The sequence below is a fragment of the Pongo abelii genome, chromosome 6 (assembly GCF_028885655.2).
Source record: "Pongo abelii isolate AG06213 chromosome 6, NHGRI_mPonAbe1-v2.0_pri, whole genome shotgun sequence".
In the NCBI taxonomy this organism is placed as follows: Eukaryota; Metazoa; Chordata; class Mammalia; order Primates; family Hominidae; genus Pongo; species Pongo abelii.
The window spans coordinates 12416260-12434591 of record NC_071991.2 but is presented as its reverse complement, the minus strand read 5'-3'; the positions used below and the strand labels follow the sequence as shown (position 1 = coordinate 12434591).

General features: G+C 44.9%; 1 protein-coding gene across 2 annotated transcripts in view; it reads right to left on the bottom strand.

Annotated features, from left to right (window-relative positions):
• Positions 1-1448: 1448 nt before the first annotated feature.
• YWHAG (tyrosine 3-monooxygenase/tryptophan 5-monooxygenase activation protein gamma) overlaps positions 1449-18332 on the bottom strand; it is a 37988-nt gene continuing 21104 nt past the window's right edge. Inside the window, exon 3 of one of the 2 annotated variants that reach the window (XM_054559078.1) lies at positions 1449-4902. In XM_054559078.1, the coding sequence (XP_054415053.1) occupies positions 4246-4902 (657 nt within the window). In that variant the 3' untranslated portion in view covers positions 1449-4245. 2 annotated transcript variants of the gene reach the window in all.

The following is an 18332-nucleotide window of genomic DNA, read 5'->3' as shown; positions in this document are numbered from 1 at the left end:
AGGCAGGCAGATGCGGGTTATCAGTGACAGCCATACACTTGCAGTAGCACCCAGGGTAGTTCTGGGTGACAAATGAGTCAACATAAGTGAATTCATTGAGTATATGCCAAAAGCCTATTCACAGTACGTTATCATTCCTGAAATGTGAATTAATGTTTCTCAGAAAATTAAGAAGCTTGGCCAGGCACGGTGGCTCACACCTGTAATCCTAGCACTTTGGGAGGCCAAGGCAGGCGGATCACTTGAGGTCAGGAGTTTGAGACCAGCCTGGCCAACACGGCGAAACCCGGTCTCTATTAAAAATACAAAAATTAGTTGGGCACGGTGGTGGGATCCTGTAATCCCAGCTACTCAGAAGGCTGAGACATGAGAATAGCTTGAACCTGGGAGGTGGAGGTTACAGTGAGCTGAGATCGTGCCACTGCACTCCAGCCTGGATGACAGCGAGACTCTGTCACAAAAAAAATAATTAAAAGCTATGATCCAGTTATCATTTAAACCTACAACCACACCCACACCCACCCAGGCTAAGAAGTTTCAGTAATTTGCCCAGGAATCAAAAGGGGCCATAATTCTGGGAGAATCACTTGAACCCAGGAGTTCGAGCCCAGCCTAGGCAACATGGCCAGACCCCGTCTGTCTTTTGTTTTGTTGTTTAAAAAAAAGGCAGGGTGGGGGGTGCCATCACTCAAACTCAGGTCTGTGTTTCTCCCCATTGGTACTCCAGAAAGGCCCTCAGAGATCCAGTTGAACAGGTTCGTTTAATATGAGAAAAATGGACGCCCAAAACATGCAATGGTTTGGTTTTGTTTTTTTCAACAGAGATAGGGTCTCAATATGTTGCCCAGGCTGGTCTCAAACTCCTGGCCTCAAGTGATCTTCCAGCCTCAGCCTCCCAAAGTGCTGGGATTGCAGGTGTGAGCCACTGCGCCCACCCTAAAAGGTGCAATTTTTTTTTTTTTTTTGAGATGGAGTCTTGCTCTGTCGCCCAGGCTGGAAGGCAGTGATGCAGTCTTGGCTTACTGCAACCTCCACCTCTTGGGCTCAAGCGATTCTCCTGCCTCAGCCTCCCGAGTAGCTGGTACTACAAGCACCCACCACCATGCCCAGCTAATTTTTGTATTTTTAGTAGAGATGGGGTTTCACCATGTTGGCCAGGCTGGCCTCGAACTCCTGACCTCAGGTAATCTGCCTGCCTCAGCCTCCCTAAGTGCTGAGATTACAGGCGTGAACCACTGCACCTGGCCTGGTGCAATGGTTTTTTAAGTCCCCAAACCCAGATCTGATTCCTGGTTGGAGGCGCTTTCCAGTATCTACTGTCTTTCCCCTTTTTCCCGCCAATCCAACTTCATTCCTTGGGCTGGGGAGGGAAGAGAACACCAGCATCCGATCCAACCTTCAAAAGCAAAGGACAGTCAAACACACAATGAAGCTAAGGAGCACTGGCGTCAGATCTGTAAGTTTATTTGCTCAATGTACGACAGCTACATAATGACTCACATTCATGATATTCCATCACTGAGGAAACTGCTAAAGATGGTCCGTGTGTGAAATAATTCCTTAGAGAAACACGGAGCTGGAAAAATAATCACTGATTAGACCTTAAAAATAGTTCACTGCATAACATGACAAAAAGCACAAAGGCTCATTCAGAGAACATATTTGTTGTTCTCCGACACTGTAATAGTTATAATTTCACCATGACAAACACCAGACATTAAGATTAAGCTAACACTGGTGTTTCTTTTGCTCCCCCCCCTTTTAAAAACAAAATATATAACTGCATGTCACTATAGCAACATCCAAAACAGATCAATTTGTTACAATCACTATTTGGTAGAGCAAACTTTACCCCCAAAAGGAAAAATTAAATTAAAAAAAAAAAAAACTTTAAAAAAATTTGAAGACTTAATTTTTTTTGTCATAGGAATACATAACACCTACAGTATAAGTTAATCAATTTCAAGCTACTGTATAGAAATACAACACTAGCATGCACAATATTGTATCAATAGAGTAATGGAGGAGTAATCATTTCACTGGAGAGACATTATCATAGGCAAGTGCATTTCTTTAAAAATAAAGAAAAGAAAAACCATTCAAGCTGCTTAAATATCAAGTCTCCCATTCCCTCTCCGTTTTTAGCCCTCAGGTGTGATTTTTATCTTGCATTATTCTAAAAAGCAGCCAGAGCCAAAGCTGAAATTTAAAGGAAAAATAGGTTTTGTAATTCCAGTAAATCATTTCCAAATGCTACAAGGAAAAACGCAACACTGCTCACTGGACATGAAGATAAATTAAGGAAAGCCCCACCTACCCCGCCCCCCCCCCCCCCCCCCCAAATCGTTTTCCTCCCAAGGCAATGACTTTAGGCGCCTGTAAGAGGCACAAAAGCGGCAAAGCTTCTTCTACTAGTTCTTCTGGTAGGCTTCAGTTAACTGGGACTTTTGCTCTAGCGTGAGGAGGGGGCCTCCTAAGGAAAGTCATGCTGGGTAAACTGTGCAATGTTACAGAGCACATTGAGTCTGTGGTCATCGTGGTTCGTCTATCTTCACTGTCACCTGTATCCTGTTACACATACTCAGTTCCTAATTGTAAGCTCAATTTTGGTATTAGCAAAAGCATCTGTCAGTTTTTCCTCAATTACTCACACCTCTTCTTGCCTAAATAAAACAAAGAAACAAAGAAAACAAGTGTGGTGTCATCACACGTCTCGGGAGTTCCTCTTGTCACTGACTTTATATTAAAAAAAAAAGAATGCACATGCGGGCCACGTTCACAGATAGATAGATTCACCCGAAATGAGAATGAGGGCCTTAAGGCTGCCGAAAACAAATGGGTGGAAATAGCAATGTTGTTTCCGTCAATTCCAAATGTGCACTGGCTGTGCGAGACAAGCCAATCTCCAATTTCTATGCTTTTTTCATTAAAAAGAAAAACTATCTCGAGAGGAAAAAGTTCTGGTCAAATAGGAGTTCAGTGTTTGTTATCTGGTAACAGTTTTTTTATCTTCCTACAATTACCTGGGGAAGGAGTGTCTTCGAGGAAAAACCGACACACTGACAGGGCTCCCGAAATTGGACAGAATGGTGTTAAGGATATAGCTCTTCCTTTTGGGTTTTTCTACCAGTAGGCTTCTAGCACCTGAATTTTCACACACTGCACCACAGACCTTCTCCAAACGCCTCTCTGACCCCACAGCTTCTCCACCCAGCTGCGTCCGCCAGCACGAGGTGCGGTAGGAAACGCCCCAGTGCAGAGTGGGTGACGGCAGTGTGATCCCTGAGGAGGGAGCTGCGGCAGCTTCGGAAGCGGGATGTTCTCTGAAAATACCAACACGATCCATGACATACAGACCTGAATTTTCTCTATTTTTGTGGCGTTTCACGTTTCTCTCAAGAGGATTAATAATTTTGGTGGTGGATTTACGTTAAGAGGAAAGAAGGACCAGAAAAAAAAAAAAAAAAAAAAAAAATCCCACAGCCACCTGCCGAGCACCTATGAACCAAAACCTGAAGTCGCTTTCATTCTCATTTAGCCTAGGAGACCGATGAACAGCAAAACCAACCTGGATAAGGCTGAATAAGGATGTTAAAGCCCAAACAACTAGCAAAGGAAAAGTACACAATCGATGGCTTGATGTTACATATGGCTGTAATGTAGAAATACTGTAAACTGCAATTTAGTGTTAATACTGTCAACTAATCAGAGACTTCGGAAAACTGGCAAGGCCTAAACCATAAGGACGAATGAGACCTCAGGTTCTAAGTCTGTCAGTCTGGGATTTACACTGTTCCATGTCTGTAGGCTACACCCTGGAAAACATGCAGAGCTGAGACAGATGAAAGTACCCAAAACGAGAGACGAGAGCATATGTACATAAAAATCCTTACTGGAACCACAGAACTTAATGAGGGCCATTCCTCTTTTTCTTTTCATCTGAAAACCCTATTATCTAGCAATAAGTTAAATTAGAGACAGACAGCTCCACTTGCATGAATCTACAGAACAGTCCAGACGCCAGTGTGAGGCTGCTATTCCAATACCAGCACAGCTAGCCTGACTTTCCACTAGTGGTATTTTGGCAAAAATGTCAAAGAGGCGATCAAAGACAGGACAGGTCGTGGGTTTCTCCCTGGGAAGGTCATCCCTCCCTTTCCCTCCCCCACCCGACCCCCAACTCATGGGAAAAAAATAAAGACTGCAGTAGTAGCATCCGCGTGCGCTGCCAGTCCCCCTGGGGCCTTAATTGTTGCCTTCGCCGCCGTCGTCGTCCTGCTGGTCGCTCGTCCAGAGCGTGAGGTTGTCACGGAGGAGCTGCATGATGAGCGTGGAGTCCTTGTAGGAGTCCTCGTTGAGGGTGTCAAGCTCGGCGATGGCGTCGTCGAACGCGGTCTTGGCCAAGTGGCACGCTTGCTCTGGGGCGTTCTGGATCTCATAGTAGAAGACGGAGTAGTTAAGAGCCAGGCCTAATCGGATGGGGTGGGTGGGCTGCATGTGCTCTTTGCTGATCTCGTGGGCTTCGCTGTAGGCCTTCTCGGAGGACTCCACCACCGTCGCCCTTTTCTCTCCGGTGGCCACTTCAGCCAGGTAGCGGTAGTAGTCCCCTTTCATCTTCAGGTAGAACACTTTGCTCTCGTACTGGGTCTCGCTGCAATTCTTGATCAGGTAGTTATCCAGCAGGCTCAGCACATCCTGGCACACCGCCTCCAACTCCTTCTCTATCTTCTCCCGGTACGCACGGACCATCTCAATCTTCTTCTCATTGCCATCCGCAGATGTCTTCTGCTCAATGCTACTGATGACCCTCCAGGAAGAGCGGCGTGCCCCCACGACGTTCTTGTAGGCCACAGAGAGAAGGTTTCGTTCCTCATTCGACAGTGGCTCATTCAGCTCTGTCACCTGTCAGGAGGGAAGAACAGAGTTGTTATGGTATAGATGGTGTCCACTGGGTTAACTGTATCTTTGAGACACTAGAACAGAGCTCTGTCGAGTAACATGATGAACAGAAGGAAATTACGTTGTGTGGGCTGGGGGAAGGGGGCTGGAGGTGGAGCACACACAAGGGAGGGAAAAGTGCAGCTGGATCAATGGTGTCTGAACCCTGGCTTCCTCCCCAGAAAAGGACACAGGCTTATCATGTGCGTTCCACAAAACACTGTCAAGTCTAGGCCTTAGATGAGAGACTATGAGTACAGATGGTCTAACTCAGCGGTTTTTTAGGAAAACAGACTGACAAATTCCTCCTAATCCTGCCCTGTCTACTAAACTTCAGTCCCATCCCTTCTGGATGAGAAAATACTGAGTCGACTTCAAGCTGACTTCTAAGAAACATGGAGGCCTTTCTGCTCATATGCCAAGACCACGTGAGTTCTAAACCTCAGGGAGTCCAAATAAGGGGCATAGGATGGAGTCTGATCGCTGTGATACTTTAGCAACCCAGGGAACATGTATTTGTGGCAGTGGGAGTGTCTGACTGAATACAACTTTACAACCAGCAATACAAAAGAATGAGGCGAGCACAGCGCCTCTAGCTGGGCAACAGGAATCAATGCTTCTCCCAAGATGGCCATTTCTCAAGGCTCCCGCCCTCATCACCCCCAAGACTAATCACTTTCAGAAGACTAAAGTGGCATCTCAAACCAATGTTGTATATTTTTATGACTACAAATAACTGCTTATTAATATCAGCCAATAATACTAAATTTATTTACCTGGTTTCTATAGTATCAGAGTCATATACTATTAAATTACTTGACAACCATATGAAATACATTATTATTATTATATTTGAGACACGGTCTCATTCTATCACCCAGCCTGGAGTGCAGCGGCAGGATCACAGCTCACTGCAGCCTCAACCTCCCCAGGCTCAGATGATTCTCCCAACTCTGCCTACCGAGGAGCTGGGACTACCAGCACACGCCAACTGGCTGGGGATGGGGAGAGGAGAGGAGAGAAGAAAAGTGGTTACTCCCTGTGCCTTGAGTCCTCACTGTTCCTGTGTTGATCAACTGCAGCATCTGTATAACATATTACATACAGAGACAACAGGTAGGGACCTAGAATCCAAAAAGATCTACTAAACCAAGCTTATCCAACCTGTGGCCCACAGGCTGCATGCAGCCCAGGATGGCTTTGAGTGCAGCCCAACACAAATTCGTAAACTCTATTAAAACACTGAGAATTCTTTTTGTGATTTTTTTTTTTTTTTTTTTAGTTCATCAACTATTGTTAGTGTTAGTGTATTTTATGTGTGGCCCAAGCGAATGTGGCCCAGGCAAGCCAAAAGACTGGACACCCCTGTACTAAACTCCTGGGGCATGGGGGAACTGAACTACCAGGAGACTTTTTTTTCTATGTTTGAATCATTATGTTCAGTATGTTGGCCCATGCCTGTAATCTCAGTGCTTTGAGACACCAGGTGGGGAGGACTGCTTGAGGCCAGGAGTTCAAGACCAGCCTGGCCAACATAACAAGGCCCCATCTCAAAAAAAAAAATTTTTTTTTTTTTAATTATAAACGGGGGGTATACTTGGCAAAAGTGGTTACAGTCATTACTTCAAGCAGCATCTACTCAGAGATAATTAAATCAAAACATAAACCAAATCATGCTTATTAGTTTATGGCAGGCAATTCATTTTTTGAATGAACTGATCAGCAAGTGCTATACGCTCAAATATTCTCTAAACTGATTAGTAGTGTTGTTAAAGTTAACCTTTTCCTAGACATTACTGATGCTCTGTTTTAATGCTGGAGAACAATGTTACTCCTACCAGCCGTGCCCTCAGTGAAACAGACTCAAAAGAGGGGAAGAATAGGGGGTGGGTACTACTTGAGTTCAGAGCAGAAGGAAATCAGGAAAGAGATGCTTTGCTCCACCACCTCCTGTTCCCCGCACTTCTGCAAACACTCCACCTGCATGAATAAACACAGGCACCTCGTGTCTCATTCTGCACTGACTGTCATCCAGCAGACTGCTGTCACTCATGCTGAATTCTGATGTGTCCACAAATAACTGGAAGATTGGGCTTTTCCCAGGTCCATCATTTGCTAAGCAATCTTGGGGACAAGCTGCTTCATTTCTCTGGGCTTTGGTTTTCTTATCTACAAAATGGGGATTTCTGCTTCTTTCATAAGGTAATATACAGGTATATCAGACAAATAAGAAAGTCTTTTTTTGTTCTTTTTGAGACATGGTCTTACTCTGTTTCCCAGGCTGAAGTGCAGAGGCATGATCACACCTCACTGCAGCCTCAAACTACTGGGCTCAAGCAACCCTCCCACCTCAATCTCCATAGTAGCTGGGACTACAGGTGTGCACCACCATGTATGGCTGATTTCTTTTTTTTTTTTGGAGACAGAGTTTCAAAAAGACCTGGTCTCACTCTGTTGCCCAGGCTGGAGTGCAATGGCATGATGTCGGCTCACTGCAACCTCCCCCAAAGTTCAAGTGATTCTTGTGCCTCAGCCTCCCGAGTAGCTGCGATTACAGGCGTGTGCCACCATGCCTGGCTAATTTTTGTATTTTTAGTAGAGACAGGGATTTGCTGTGTTGGCCAGGTTGGTCTCAAACTCCTGGCCTCAAGTGATCCACCCACCTCAGCCTATGGCTGATTTATTTATTTCTTTATTTAGAGACGGGGTCTCACTATGTCAACCCGCTGGAAGTGCAGCGGCACTATCTTGGCTCACTGCAACCTCAGCCTCCCAGGGCTTCAAGCAATCCTCCTACCTTAGCCTCCTGAGTGGCTGGGACTAAGGCACGTGTCACCACGCCCAGCTAACTTTTGTATTTTTCTGTAGAGACAAGGTCTTGCCATGTTGCCCAGGCTGGCCTTGAACTCCTGGCCTCAAGTGATCCACCCACCTTAGCCTCCCAAAGTGTTAGGATTACAGGTGTGAGCCACTGCATCCAGCCATTTTAAAATTTTTAGTAGAGACAAGGTCTCACTATGTTGCCCAGGCTGGTCTCGAACCCTTAGTTCAAGTGATCCTCCCACCTGGGCCACGCAGACTGCTGGGATTACAGGTGACAGCCATTGTGCCCAGCAAAGTCTTCTTGAAAAAGTAAAATGCTAGAGAAACGTGAGGAACTACTTTAAGAATACCCTGAATAATTTTCCTTCGTTTTAGTTCTCACCACAAGGGATGTCTACATTTCCCAATGATCTCCCAGCTCATCTTCCTGTATCGACTGTCTCTTCTCCATTTCATCCTCTTCTCTATTTTAAGTGGAAATTGCCTTAGCTGCCTCACATTGCTTCCTTTCCAAAAACCCTAGTTCCATACAGCCTGAAAAAGAAACTGCCCAGACTTGGCTTTGGAAGGAGCTGAGCAGTCGGGCACTGCTGCCACCCGTCTCTGGCATACTTTCCTGAGTGTGCGAACGCTGAAGACAAACCGCCCCGCAGTATAGCCCTCATGACTGCCTCCAGTGCAAGGAGAGGCCAGCGTGCCGAAGGCCACAGAGATCAAGTTCTGGCCTTTCCCCTAAATCATGCTGTCCTTATTTCAAGGGCCAGGAGCTATTTAAAGCTCAAATTACCTCACCAGTCCTGGGGGGGCTCCTCCTGCTGCAAATGAAGTCTCCCTGCAGCGCCCAGAGTGGCAATCTGTACTTATGTAAAGTCTGCCTAGCTGTCCCCAGACAAATTGGAACAAGGAGATTATGAAATGCCAGGATCACCTTTGGATACAGTAGCTCGACCACATTTGGAACACGCCCAGATGTTCTCTGCCAGTGAAAAACTAAGTTAGAGGGGAAACCCTTCAGCTCTAAAAAGTCTAAAGAAAGGTTGTTCTGAACACCTTAAATCAGAATTTTTAAAAATCCTTTATCCTTTAGATCATAATTACTTGCATGAGAATCTGTTATTTTTAAATTAAAACAAGAGATCCCCACCATATTAATTTTAAAGGTCAAAAGATAACCTCTTAAAAGAACAAGTCATTCTAATAGTGTCTAAAAAGATTTAATCAAGACAGAATGACAGAATGACTATTCAATGTGGGAAGATATGGGATCTTGTACCATTTGGGAAGGGAGGTAACATTTTTCAAAACAGTCATTAAATTTGTTGTTGTTGTTTAAACAGAGACAGGGTCTCACTCTGTTGCCCTAGCTGGAGTACACTGGTGCAATCACAGCTTACTGCAGCCACGCCACAAACTCCTGTGCCTCAGCCTCCAGAGAAGCTGGTACTACAGGCATCTACCCACCACGCCCCCTAATTTCTGAATTTTTTGCAGGGACCAGGGTCGCCCTATGTTGTCCAGGCTGGTTTCGAACTCCTGAGCACAAGTGATCCTCCAGCCTTGGCCTCCTAAAGTTCTGGGATTACAAACGTGAGCCATCCTGCCTAACATTCTTCTTCTTCTTTAAAAAAAGAAAAAGAAAAGAAATGGGGTCTCACTCTGTTGCCCAGGCTGGAGAGAAATGGCGTGATCACAGCTCACTGCAGCCTCAACTTCTCGGGCTCAGGTGATCCTCCCACCTCAGCCTCCCATCACGCCCTGGTTAATAAATTGTTTCTACGAATGGGACACTTGCAAACATGGTCCCCAAAATTTACTGTCATGGCTGTTGGAAAATGTAGAAGGTTTCAGTTTTTATTCCCCAGAGTTGTATGTTCTGCTTAAAAACAAAGTTTCTGCCTTCTCTACTACTACAAGCTCAAGTTCAAATTTCTTTTGGTGACTTAAAAGATGTTAAAGATAGCTGTAGGTAAAACGGTTAGAAAAATCTATGTTATTCTCACCAACAGTTTAAAAAGTAGAACTCCCCAAATCCCAGCTGCTAAGGAATCAGATGTTAATTAGTGTCAACTATTTTCCCCTAAGAGTTGATGAGGAGAGAAACCTTTTCTACCTAAGATTAGCAACTCTTGAAATTCTTGGAAAGCTACTTAGATGACTTTCTGACCTTAAGCCATGGAGTACCAGGTCATTCACAATTTCCTTATCTACCAAGAACCTTACATTGTAATGGTAGGGACCAGGCACAACCGCTCACCTCTGTAATCCCAGCACTTTCCGAGGCCAAGGCAGGTGGATCACTTGAGGTCAGTAGTTCGAGACCAGCCTGGCCAACACGGCGAAACCCCATCTCTACTAAAAATACAAAAATGAGCCAGGTGTGGTGTGCATGCCTGTAATCCCAGCTACTTGGGAGGCTGAGGCAGAGGAATAACCTGAACCTGAGAGGTAGAGGTTACAGTGAGCCAAGATGGAGCCACTGCACTTCAGCCTGGGCAACAGAGCGATCTGTCCGCACCCCTCACCCCCCCAAAAAAAGTTATGAATGCAACTTTGCATTTTTAATCTTCTTAAATAACTCCTCGGGGCTCAAGCAATCAATCCTTCTGCCTCAACCTGGAACTACAGGCATGTACCACCTCACCCAACACATTGATTTAATAAAACTGAAAATCTCTACAAAGAACTGAAGTTCACATTCAAAAAATAAGCCAGGAGAGATGAACAGGCAAAGCACACAGGACTTTCAGGGCAATGAAACTACACTGTGTGATACTCAGGTGGTGGCTACACGCCTCTATAAACTTGTCCAAATCCACAGAATGTAGAACACCAGGAGTGAGCTCTACTATAAATTGTGGACCTTGGGTGATAATGATTCATTAATTGCAGTTTAAGTGTACCCCTCTGGTGGGGGCTGCTGAGGGGAGAAGGCTGTGCTTGTGTGGGGCAGGGGGTATATGGGAACTCCATTAAATTTTACTGTGAACCCAGAACTGCTCTAAGAAAGTCTGGCTTTTTTTTTTTTTCTTTCCGAGACAGAGTTTCACTCTGTCACCCAGGCTGGAGTGTGATGGCGCGATCTCGGCTCACTGCACCCTCTGCTTCTGGGTTCAAGTGATTCTCGTGCCTCAGCCTCCAAAATAGCTGGGATTACAGGCACCCACCACCACGCCCGGCTAAATTTTTGTATTTTTAGTAGAGACGGGGTTTCACCACGTTGGCCAGGCTGGTCTTGAACTCCTGACCTCAGGTGATCCACCCGCCTCGGCCTCCCAAGTGGGGGGATTACAGGCGCGAGCCACCATGCCCGACTTTTTTTTTTTTTTTAAACCTAGCAAGTGCTAGGTATGAGACTTGGCTCCATCTTACATTTTCTGTGCTCCTAGAATTTGAGAATATTGTCACCTGAAAGGGCCAAGGGGCCTTGAAAAAGAGAAATGCAGTGAGTGCTAAATAGAAACAGAAAGAATGAGATGACCAAGTGCAGGATGTGCGCTGGTGTCCATGTTAAGGATGCACCATGCAGACAGTGGAATAAACCACTGCAAACGGATGGGACACGGTTCTCCTTCATCACAACTCGTGTATTCGAAAGACAACCTATGTTTACTAAATAATCAACTAAACACTGTGAAAATAACCTCATGTATCTGAATAACACGCCTCAAACGTGAACTCCCTTTTGTGCAGAAGAGTTAACATAATAGGCTTGAGTCTGCTGTCTTTCGAAAGGCCTGCCTACAAGGCTGGCATCTGAGAACTTGGATTTAGGGAGGGTTTCCACCATTCCCTGATAAAGATGGCTCACTGTCACCAATCTGTGGTACAAATGATCTGGTTTATGTTAAATCTGTTTTCCTTCTGGGAATCTGGATTTGGACATGTGCTAGGCAGGCAGAGGGTACTTAAGTAACCAGCCCCCAACTGCTCTCTAATGAGACCCCCGGTAGACAGCATTTCTCACATATTGTCACAGCTTGGAATAATGACGCGTATCCCATGTGATTTCCCTGGGAGAGGACTCTTGAAAGCTTGTGCCCGGCTTCCTCTGATTTTCATCTCCTGCACCTCTTCCCTTTGCTAATTTTTTTTTGAGATGTAGTCTCGCTCTGTCACCCAGGCTGGAGTGCAGTGGTGTGATCTTGGCACACTGTGGCCTCTGCCTCCCAGGTTCAAGTGATTCTCCTGCCTCAGCCTCCTGAGTAGCTGGGTCTACAGGCGCCCACCACACACCCAGCTAAACTTTCTATTTTTAGTAGAGATGGGGTTTCACCATGTTTGGCCAGACTGGTCTTGAACTCCTGAGCTCAAGTGATCCGCCCGCTTCAGCCTCCCAAAGTGCTGGGATTACCGGCATGAGCCACTGTGCCCGACCCCCTTTGCTGATTAAGCTTTGCATACTTCCCAGTAAAAAACCACAGCCATGAGTACAAGTATTTGCTGAGTCCCAGCACATCACGAAGCCTGGAGGCAGTCTTGGGGACTCTCAACACACATTCATTCCAGAAAACTTGATACAACATGTTCTATAGGTCTGGTGACCAGGGAAAATATGCTTAATGGCCACTACTTATCAAATAATTAATTCATCAAGCATCCATGGACCATCTAGTATATACATCACATTGAATCACAACGTGAAGACACAAAACACTAGTGGGATATACTCAAGGTACTCAGTCTACACAGAGAAAATACAACTTATTCACATTGGAGTATCAGTCACAGAGGTATTCTTAACGTAGCAAACTGCATGGAATACTTGGAGAAAATTTTAATTAGGAAGTAACAACTTTAGTTGGGTTTTCTCAGCAGCAATCACCCTGGCTAAAAATTGTGCAGAGGGAAGCATTCATTCGAGGAAGAGGAACAGCCTCAGAGTCGTGAAACTTCTACCCAAGGCTAAGCCAAGGTCTCACAGATGAGAGGAGAGCTGGGTGAGGGCCTGGGTTTGGCTGACAGCGCCAAGTCCCACTCTACAAGGCGGGTATTACACTCGCTTTACAGGTGTGACTCAGAGAAATCATATGACTTTTCCCCAGAGTCACCTCATTAACACTCCACAGAGCAGAAAAAACTCCAGCCCTCGGGCTGCAAATCTTGTGCTCTTTTTCTATGCTAAGAGTCTCTGCTGATGTAACTACTGCAACACCACAGAGAACCGGCTAATTTCTCTAATACATAAAAACCTCCGGAGAATTTCTAAGATCAACCAGTAACAGAAAAACAGGCAAAAGGAATGGAGAAAAGGAAAACAATGGGAAAAATGCTCAACCTCGTTCATTCTGTGAATTGTTCTCCGATCACACTGCCAAGGCTTCATTGCGAAGGTGACAGTGTGGGTAACAGGCACGTATCCACTGGTCATGTGCATGTGACAGAATTCTAGATGGCACTAAAAATCATCTGTGCATTCACACTGCATTTCTAGAAGGGTCTGAAAGCCAGACTGGCTGGGAGGCAGTCAAGGTTGATTAGGTTGATGACTAGTAGTACCTATTCCAACAAACCCTCTCCACAATTTACCCTGTTATTCATACCTACAATTGAAGCTTAAAGCCAATCTTGAAAGCCAAGTTTTCAGAAAAGCCCGAAGCCAGCAATTTTATATAAACAGTTTATGGATGTATACAACAAACTCAAACCACACTTCTTTGCTTTCTGTGTGTTTTAACTTAGTTGTATAAAAATAATGGTAATAGGCCGGGCGCGGTGGCTCACGCCTGTAATCCCAGCACTTTGGGAGGCCAAGGTGGGCGGATCACCTGAGGTCAGGAGTTCGAGACTAGACTGGCCAATATGGTGAAACCCCATCTCTACTAAAAATACAAAAATTAGCTGGGCGTGGTGATGCACACCTGTAATCCCAACTACTCGGGAGGCTGAGACAGGAGAATCAGTTGAACCCGGGAGGCAGAGATTGCAGTGAACCAAGATCGCACCACTGCCCTCTGGCCTGGGCAACACAGCAAGATTCCATCTCAAAAAATATATATAAAAATAATGATAATGATAATGTATAAAAATGATAAAGATACAATGAAGAACAAAGGACACCTTTATACGGTTAGTAATAATATTACATACTATACTGTTGACCCTTGGAACAACACAGGTTTGAACTGCACAAATCCACTTACATGTGAATTTTCCTCCACCTCTGCCACTCCTGAGACAGCAAGCCCAATCCTCTTTATCCTCCTGCTCAGCCTATTCAACACAAAGACCATGAGGATGAAGACTTTTACAATGACCCACTTCCACTTAATGAAGAGTAAATATAGTTTCTCTTATGCTTTTCTTAATAATATTTTCTGCCAAGTACGGTGGCTCACACCTGTAATCCCAGCACTTTGGGAGGCCGAGGCGGGTGAATTGCCCGAGCTCAGGAGTTTGAGACCAGGCTGGCCAACACGGTGAAACCCCATCTCTACCAAAATACAAAAAATTAGCCAGGCGTGGTGGCATACACCTGTAATCCCAGCTACTCGGGAGGCTGAGACAGAATTGCTTGAACCTGGGAGGTGGAGGTTGCAGTGAGCCGAGATCACGCCATCGCACTCCAGCCTGGGCGACACAGCGAGACTCCATCTCAGAAAACAAAACAAAACAAAACACACACACACAAACAACAAACAAACAAATAAAAAAGTTACACATGGGATTTGACTGTGCCCCTAACTCACACATTGTGCAAGGGGCAACTGTATGGATCAGCCCTGTTTCACTAACAATCAATTCCAGTATTTTTCCAGTTTGTTCTCTACAAACATAACCTATGGTTTCCAAATATCACCTGTCTTTTCCCATAGTTACAATTTCCTATACTTGAATCATATATACCTGGACAAGGCCAATGTCAATAATGCTTATGAGCATTTTTTTGTTTTGTTTTGAATTCAATGGAACTATTTCCAGTGGTTTCATTCTTAAATGTCAGCTCTTGGTTTAACTGTATTTTTCTCTATCATGTTAAGAAAGTATCCATTTAGTCCATATTTTTCTAATAAACTTTTGTGATCAGAAATGGTTTTTTCAACAAAATTATAACTCCTTGCCCTCCAGACAATCATTTATGATTAAGTATCATTATTCCTAATTTAAAGAAAATTAAGGCTCAGAGCTGAAGAACAGAACTCAAATACACTGGCTCCAAATCCCACATGCTTTCCACTATACAAGTAGTTCTTAACCAAGGAGGGTCTAATAATCTCTCCTCAAGCAGCCCTACCCCTTGCCAATTCAGATGGGAACCATGCTCTATTTCTCTATATAAGAATTGTAGCAGTTTCTCAAAATGTTTCATTAGCAGCATTATGACTCAGCAATTCCACTCCCAGATATACACAAGAGAAATAAAAACATAAGTCCATACAAAATTCTTTGTTTTTGAGACAGGATCTCACTCTGTCACCCAGGCTGGAGTGCAGTAGTATGATCAGGGCCCACTGCAGCCTCAGGCTTAAGCAATCCTTCGGCCTGAGCCTAGCCTCCCGAGTAGCTGGGACTACAGGCATGTGCCACCAAAAGTGATCCTCCTGCCCCCATCCCCCCCCAGCCCCCTAAAGTGCAGGGGAAGCCACTGCACCTGGCCCATACAGAATCTTGGACAGGGGCTGGGAGCGTTGGCTCATGCCTGTAATCCCAGCACTTTAGGAGGCTGAAGTTGGCAGATCACTTGAGGTTAGGAGTTTGAGACCAGCCTGGGCAACATGGTGAAACCCCATCTCTAACTGAAAATACAAAAATGAGCCAGGCATGGTGGCTCGCACCTGTAATCCCAGCTACTCAGGAGGCTGAGACATGAGAATCACTTGAACCCAGGAGGCAGAGGCTGCAGTGAGCTGAGGTGGCGCCACTGCACTCCAGCCTGGGTGACAGAGCAAGACTCTTGCCTCAAAAAAAAAAAAAAAAAAAAAAAAGAAAGAAATCTTGTAACGTTCACAGCAACGTTAGTCCTAAGAGCCAAAAGGTGGAAACGATGCAAATGTCCATCAAATGAGGAACGGCTGAACAAAATGTAGTGTGATCTATGTAATGGAATATTATTTAGACAGACAAATGATGCACTGATAACATGCTACACCAATGATCTCAAAAACATTTTGCTAAATGGAAGCAGTCAGTCCAAAAGACCGCATATTGTGTGATTCCAGTTACATAATATGTCCAGAATAGGCAAATCCACAGAACAGAAAGCAGATTAGTGGTTACTTAGGGCTGGGTTGGGAGGGGAGGTGATGGGGAATGACTGCCAATACGGGGTTTCTTTTTGGGTTGATGGCATGTTCTAGAATGTGGTGATGGTTATGCAAGTCTGAACATACTGAAAACCATTAAATTGCACACTTTAAATGGGTGAATCGCATGGTATGTAAACTATATCTCAACAAAGCTATTGAAAAATTGCTGCACTATACAACGGTTTATATAGCACTCTCACACACACCAGCAATCAAACATCATCAGCTAACTTATTTGAAATACAAAATTCGAAATACTTGATGCTTCTTAATACGTGGACTTACACAGAGAAAACTCACTGTAATGGAGCACAGACCTCTGGCTCTTACATTTAATCCTCCTCTTGTGACCTCCTACCAACATCTAGTAATGTAATGCAGGTTATATTTCTCAATATCCTCTCCAAAAAGGTGAACGAAAGGGCTTGTTTAGATTTATGCACAGCTATCATAAAAGAAAGATGAAAAAGGACAGGAAATTTACATGTCCTGCCATGGGTATCTGTCATTATGAAGCATTCGATCCCACCAATACGGAGGAAAAAGTCAAAGAAGAAACACACTAAGACAACTCACTCTGAAATGCAGATAATCCACACCTTCCTCCCCAAACCAGCACTCCCTTCCCTCTTACAAACCCTGCTGGGTGAAGGACGGTCTCTGACCGTCTGTTGCACGCTCCCGTGAGAACTTGGTTGAATTCCACCTTCAGAGGTTAACAAGTACTTGACTTCTTCATATCAAGGCTGCGTATTTCCCTACAACTGCCATTCGCTGGCCTTAAGATTTTTCTCTCTTGGGGGCCAGAATGCATTTTTTAAACTGGCAAGGCTGGTTCTCATATCCTAGAGTCTTCTCTAACCTTACTCACTGTTTCCATCCCTGTCCCAATCTTCCCCTAAATGCGCTCCTGCTTATCAATACCTTTCAGCCTGCTATTTAGTATATCAGGCTTCGAACCTCCGCTGGGCTACTTTCTGAACTCATCAAACAAACTAGTGACTATTTCTAATTAATTACTAGTTTTATCATAGATTTGATTTGGAAGTGGCGGGGAGAGAGGACTTTCCCACCAAAAAATTAAACTGTTAAAAAAATTAACCAGCCGGGTGCAGTGGCTCATGCCTGTAATCCCACCACTTTGGGAGGCCGAGGCAGGAGGATCACCTGAGGTCAGGAATTCGAGACCAGCCTAGCCAACATGATGAAGCCCCGTCTCTACTAAAAATACAAAAATTAGCTGGGTGTGGTGGCGGGCACCTGTAATCCCAGCTACTTGAGAGGGTGAGGTAGCAGAATCGCTTGAAACCAGGAGACAGAGGTTGCAGTGAGCCAAGATTGCACTATTGCACTCCAGCCTGGGTGACAGAGCAAGACTCCGTCTCAAAAAAAAAATTAGGTTATGTGTAAAAGCTGTTGTAAACTATGGTGTATTGCAGCTGTTTTTAAGAATCAGCTTTATTAAGGTATCTACTGGGTGGAGGCCAGGGATGCTGAACACCCTACAATGCACAGGACGTCCTCCACATTAGCAAAGGATCATCTGCTCCGAATGCGCATATTGTGGAAGCAGAAGAACCCTGCTGTGAGTTCTTCTGTGGCTGTGATACCCCAGCCACCAGACTCAGACTCTTCCCATCACACCTCTCTCTGCTTCTTCACATTAATATAATGCGCATACTCCACCCCTAGAATCTGGGCTTGGCCATGTGAATCAGCATCACCCATGAATCATGGTGGTACCTTAACTCAACAGTCACTTCTGAAAGTGTGCTGAATGACATCAATCTCCACATGATGTACCCAGCTGAGACTGTTTTCAAAAACGGTCCTAGTAATTCCTCCTGACTCTGTCATTCCTTCCACCCACCTCCTTTCCAATATGAATCCAGCTACTCCCATCAAGAGATGGGGTATCTCTCTACCTCCATAATCTGAACTTGGTCATGTGACTTGGTTTTGACTAATGGAGCCTGAGCAAGTATGAGATAAGCAAGGCTTGAAAAGTGCCTGTGAGCTGGGACTCGCTGCTGGGACCTTCCACCACCACGTGAAGAAGCCTGGGTTAACCTGGAGGTGAGAGACTGTGGGTGAGGCCACTGCAGTTCACCCAGTGTTAAATTGTGAGAATTAACAAATATTTGTTAGGGGTAATTTGAGACAAGCAAACACTAATACTGTATTTCACAGCTCCAAACTAAACTGACTTATGAAAAGCAAATCATACTCAATTCCTATTGAGATGTCAGTCAAAGCCCGAGATCTATCTCCCTCTGCAAGTGTTACTGTTAAGCAACACCTGCACCAAGTGTAATGGAACAGCTGAAC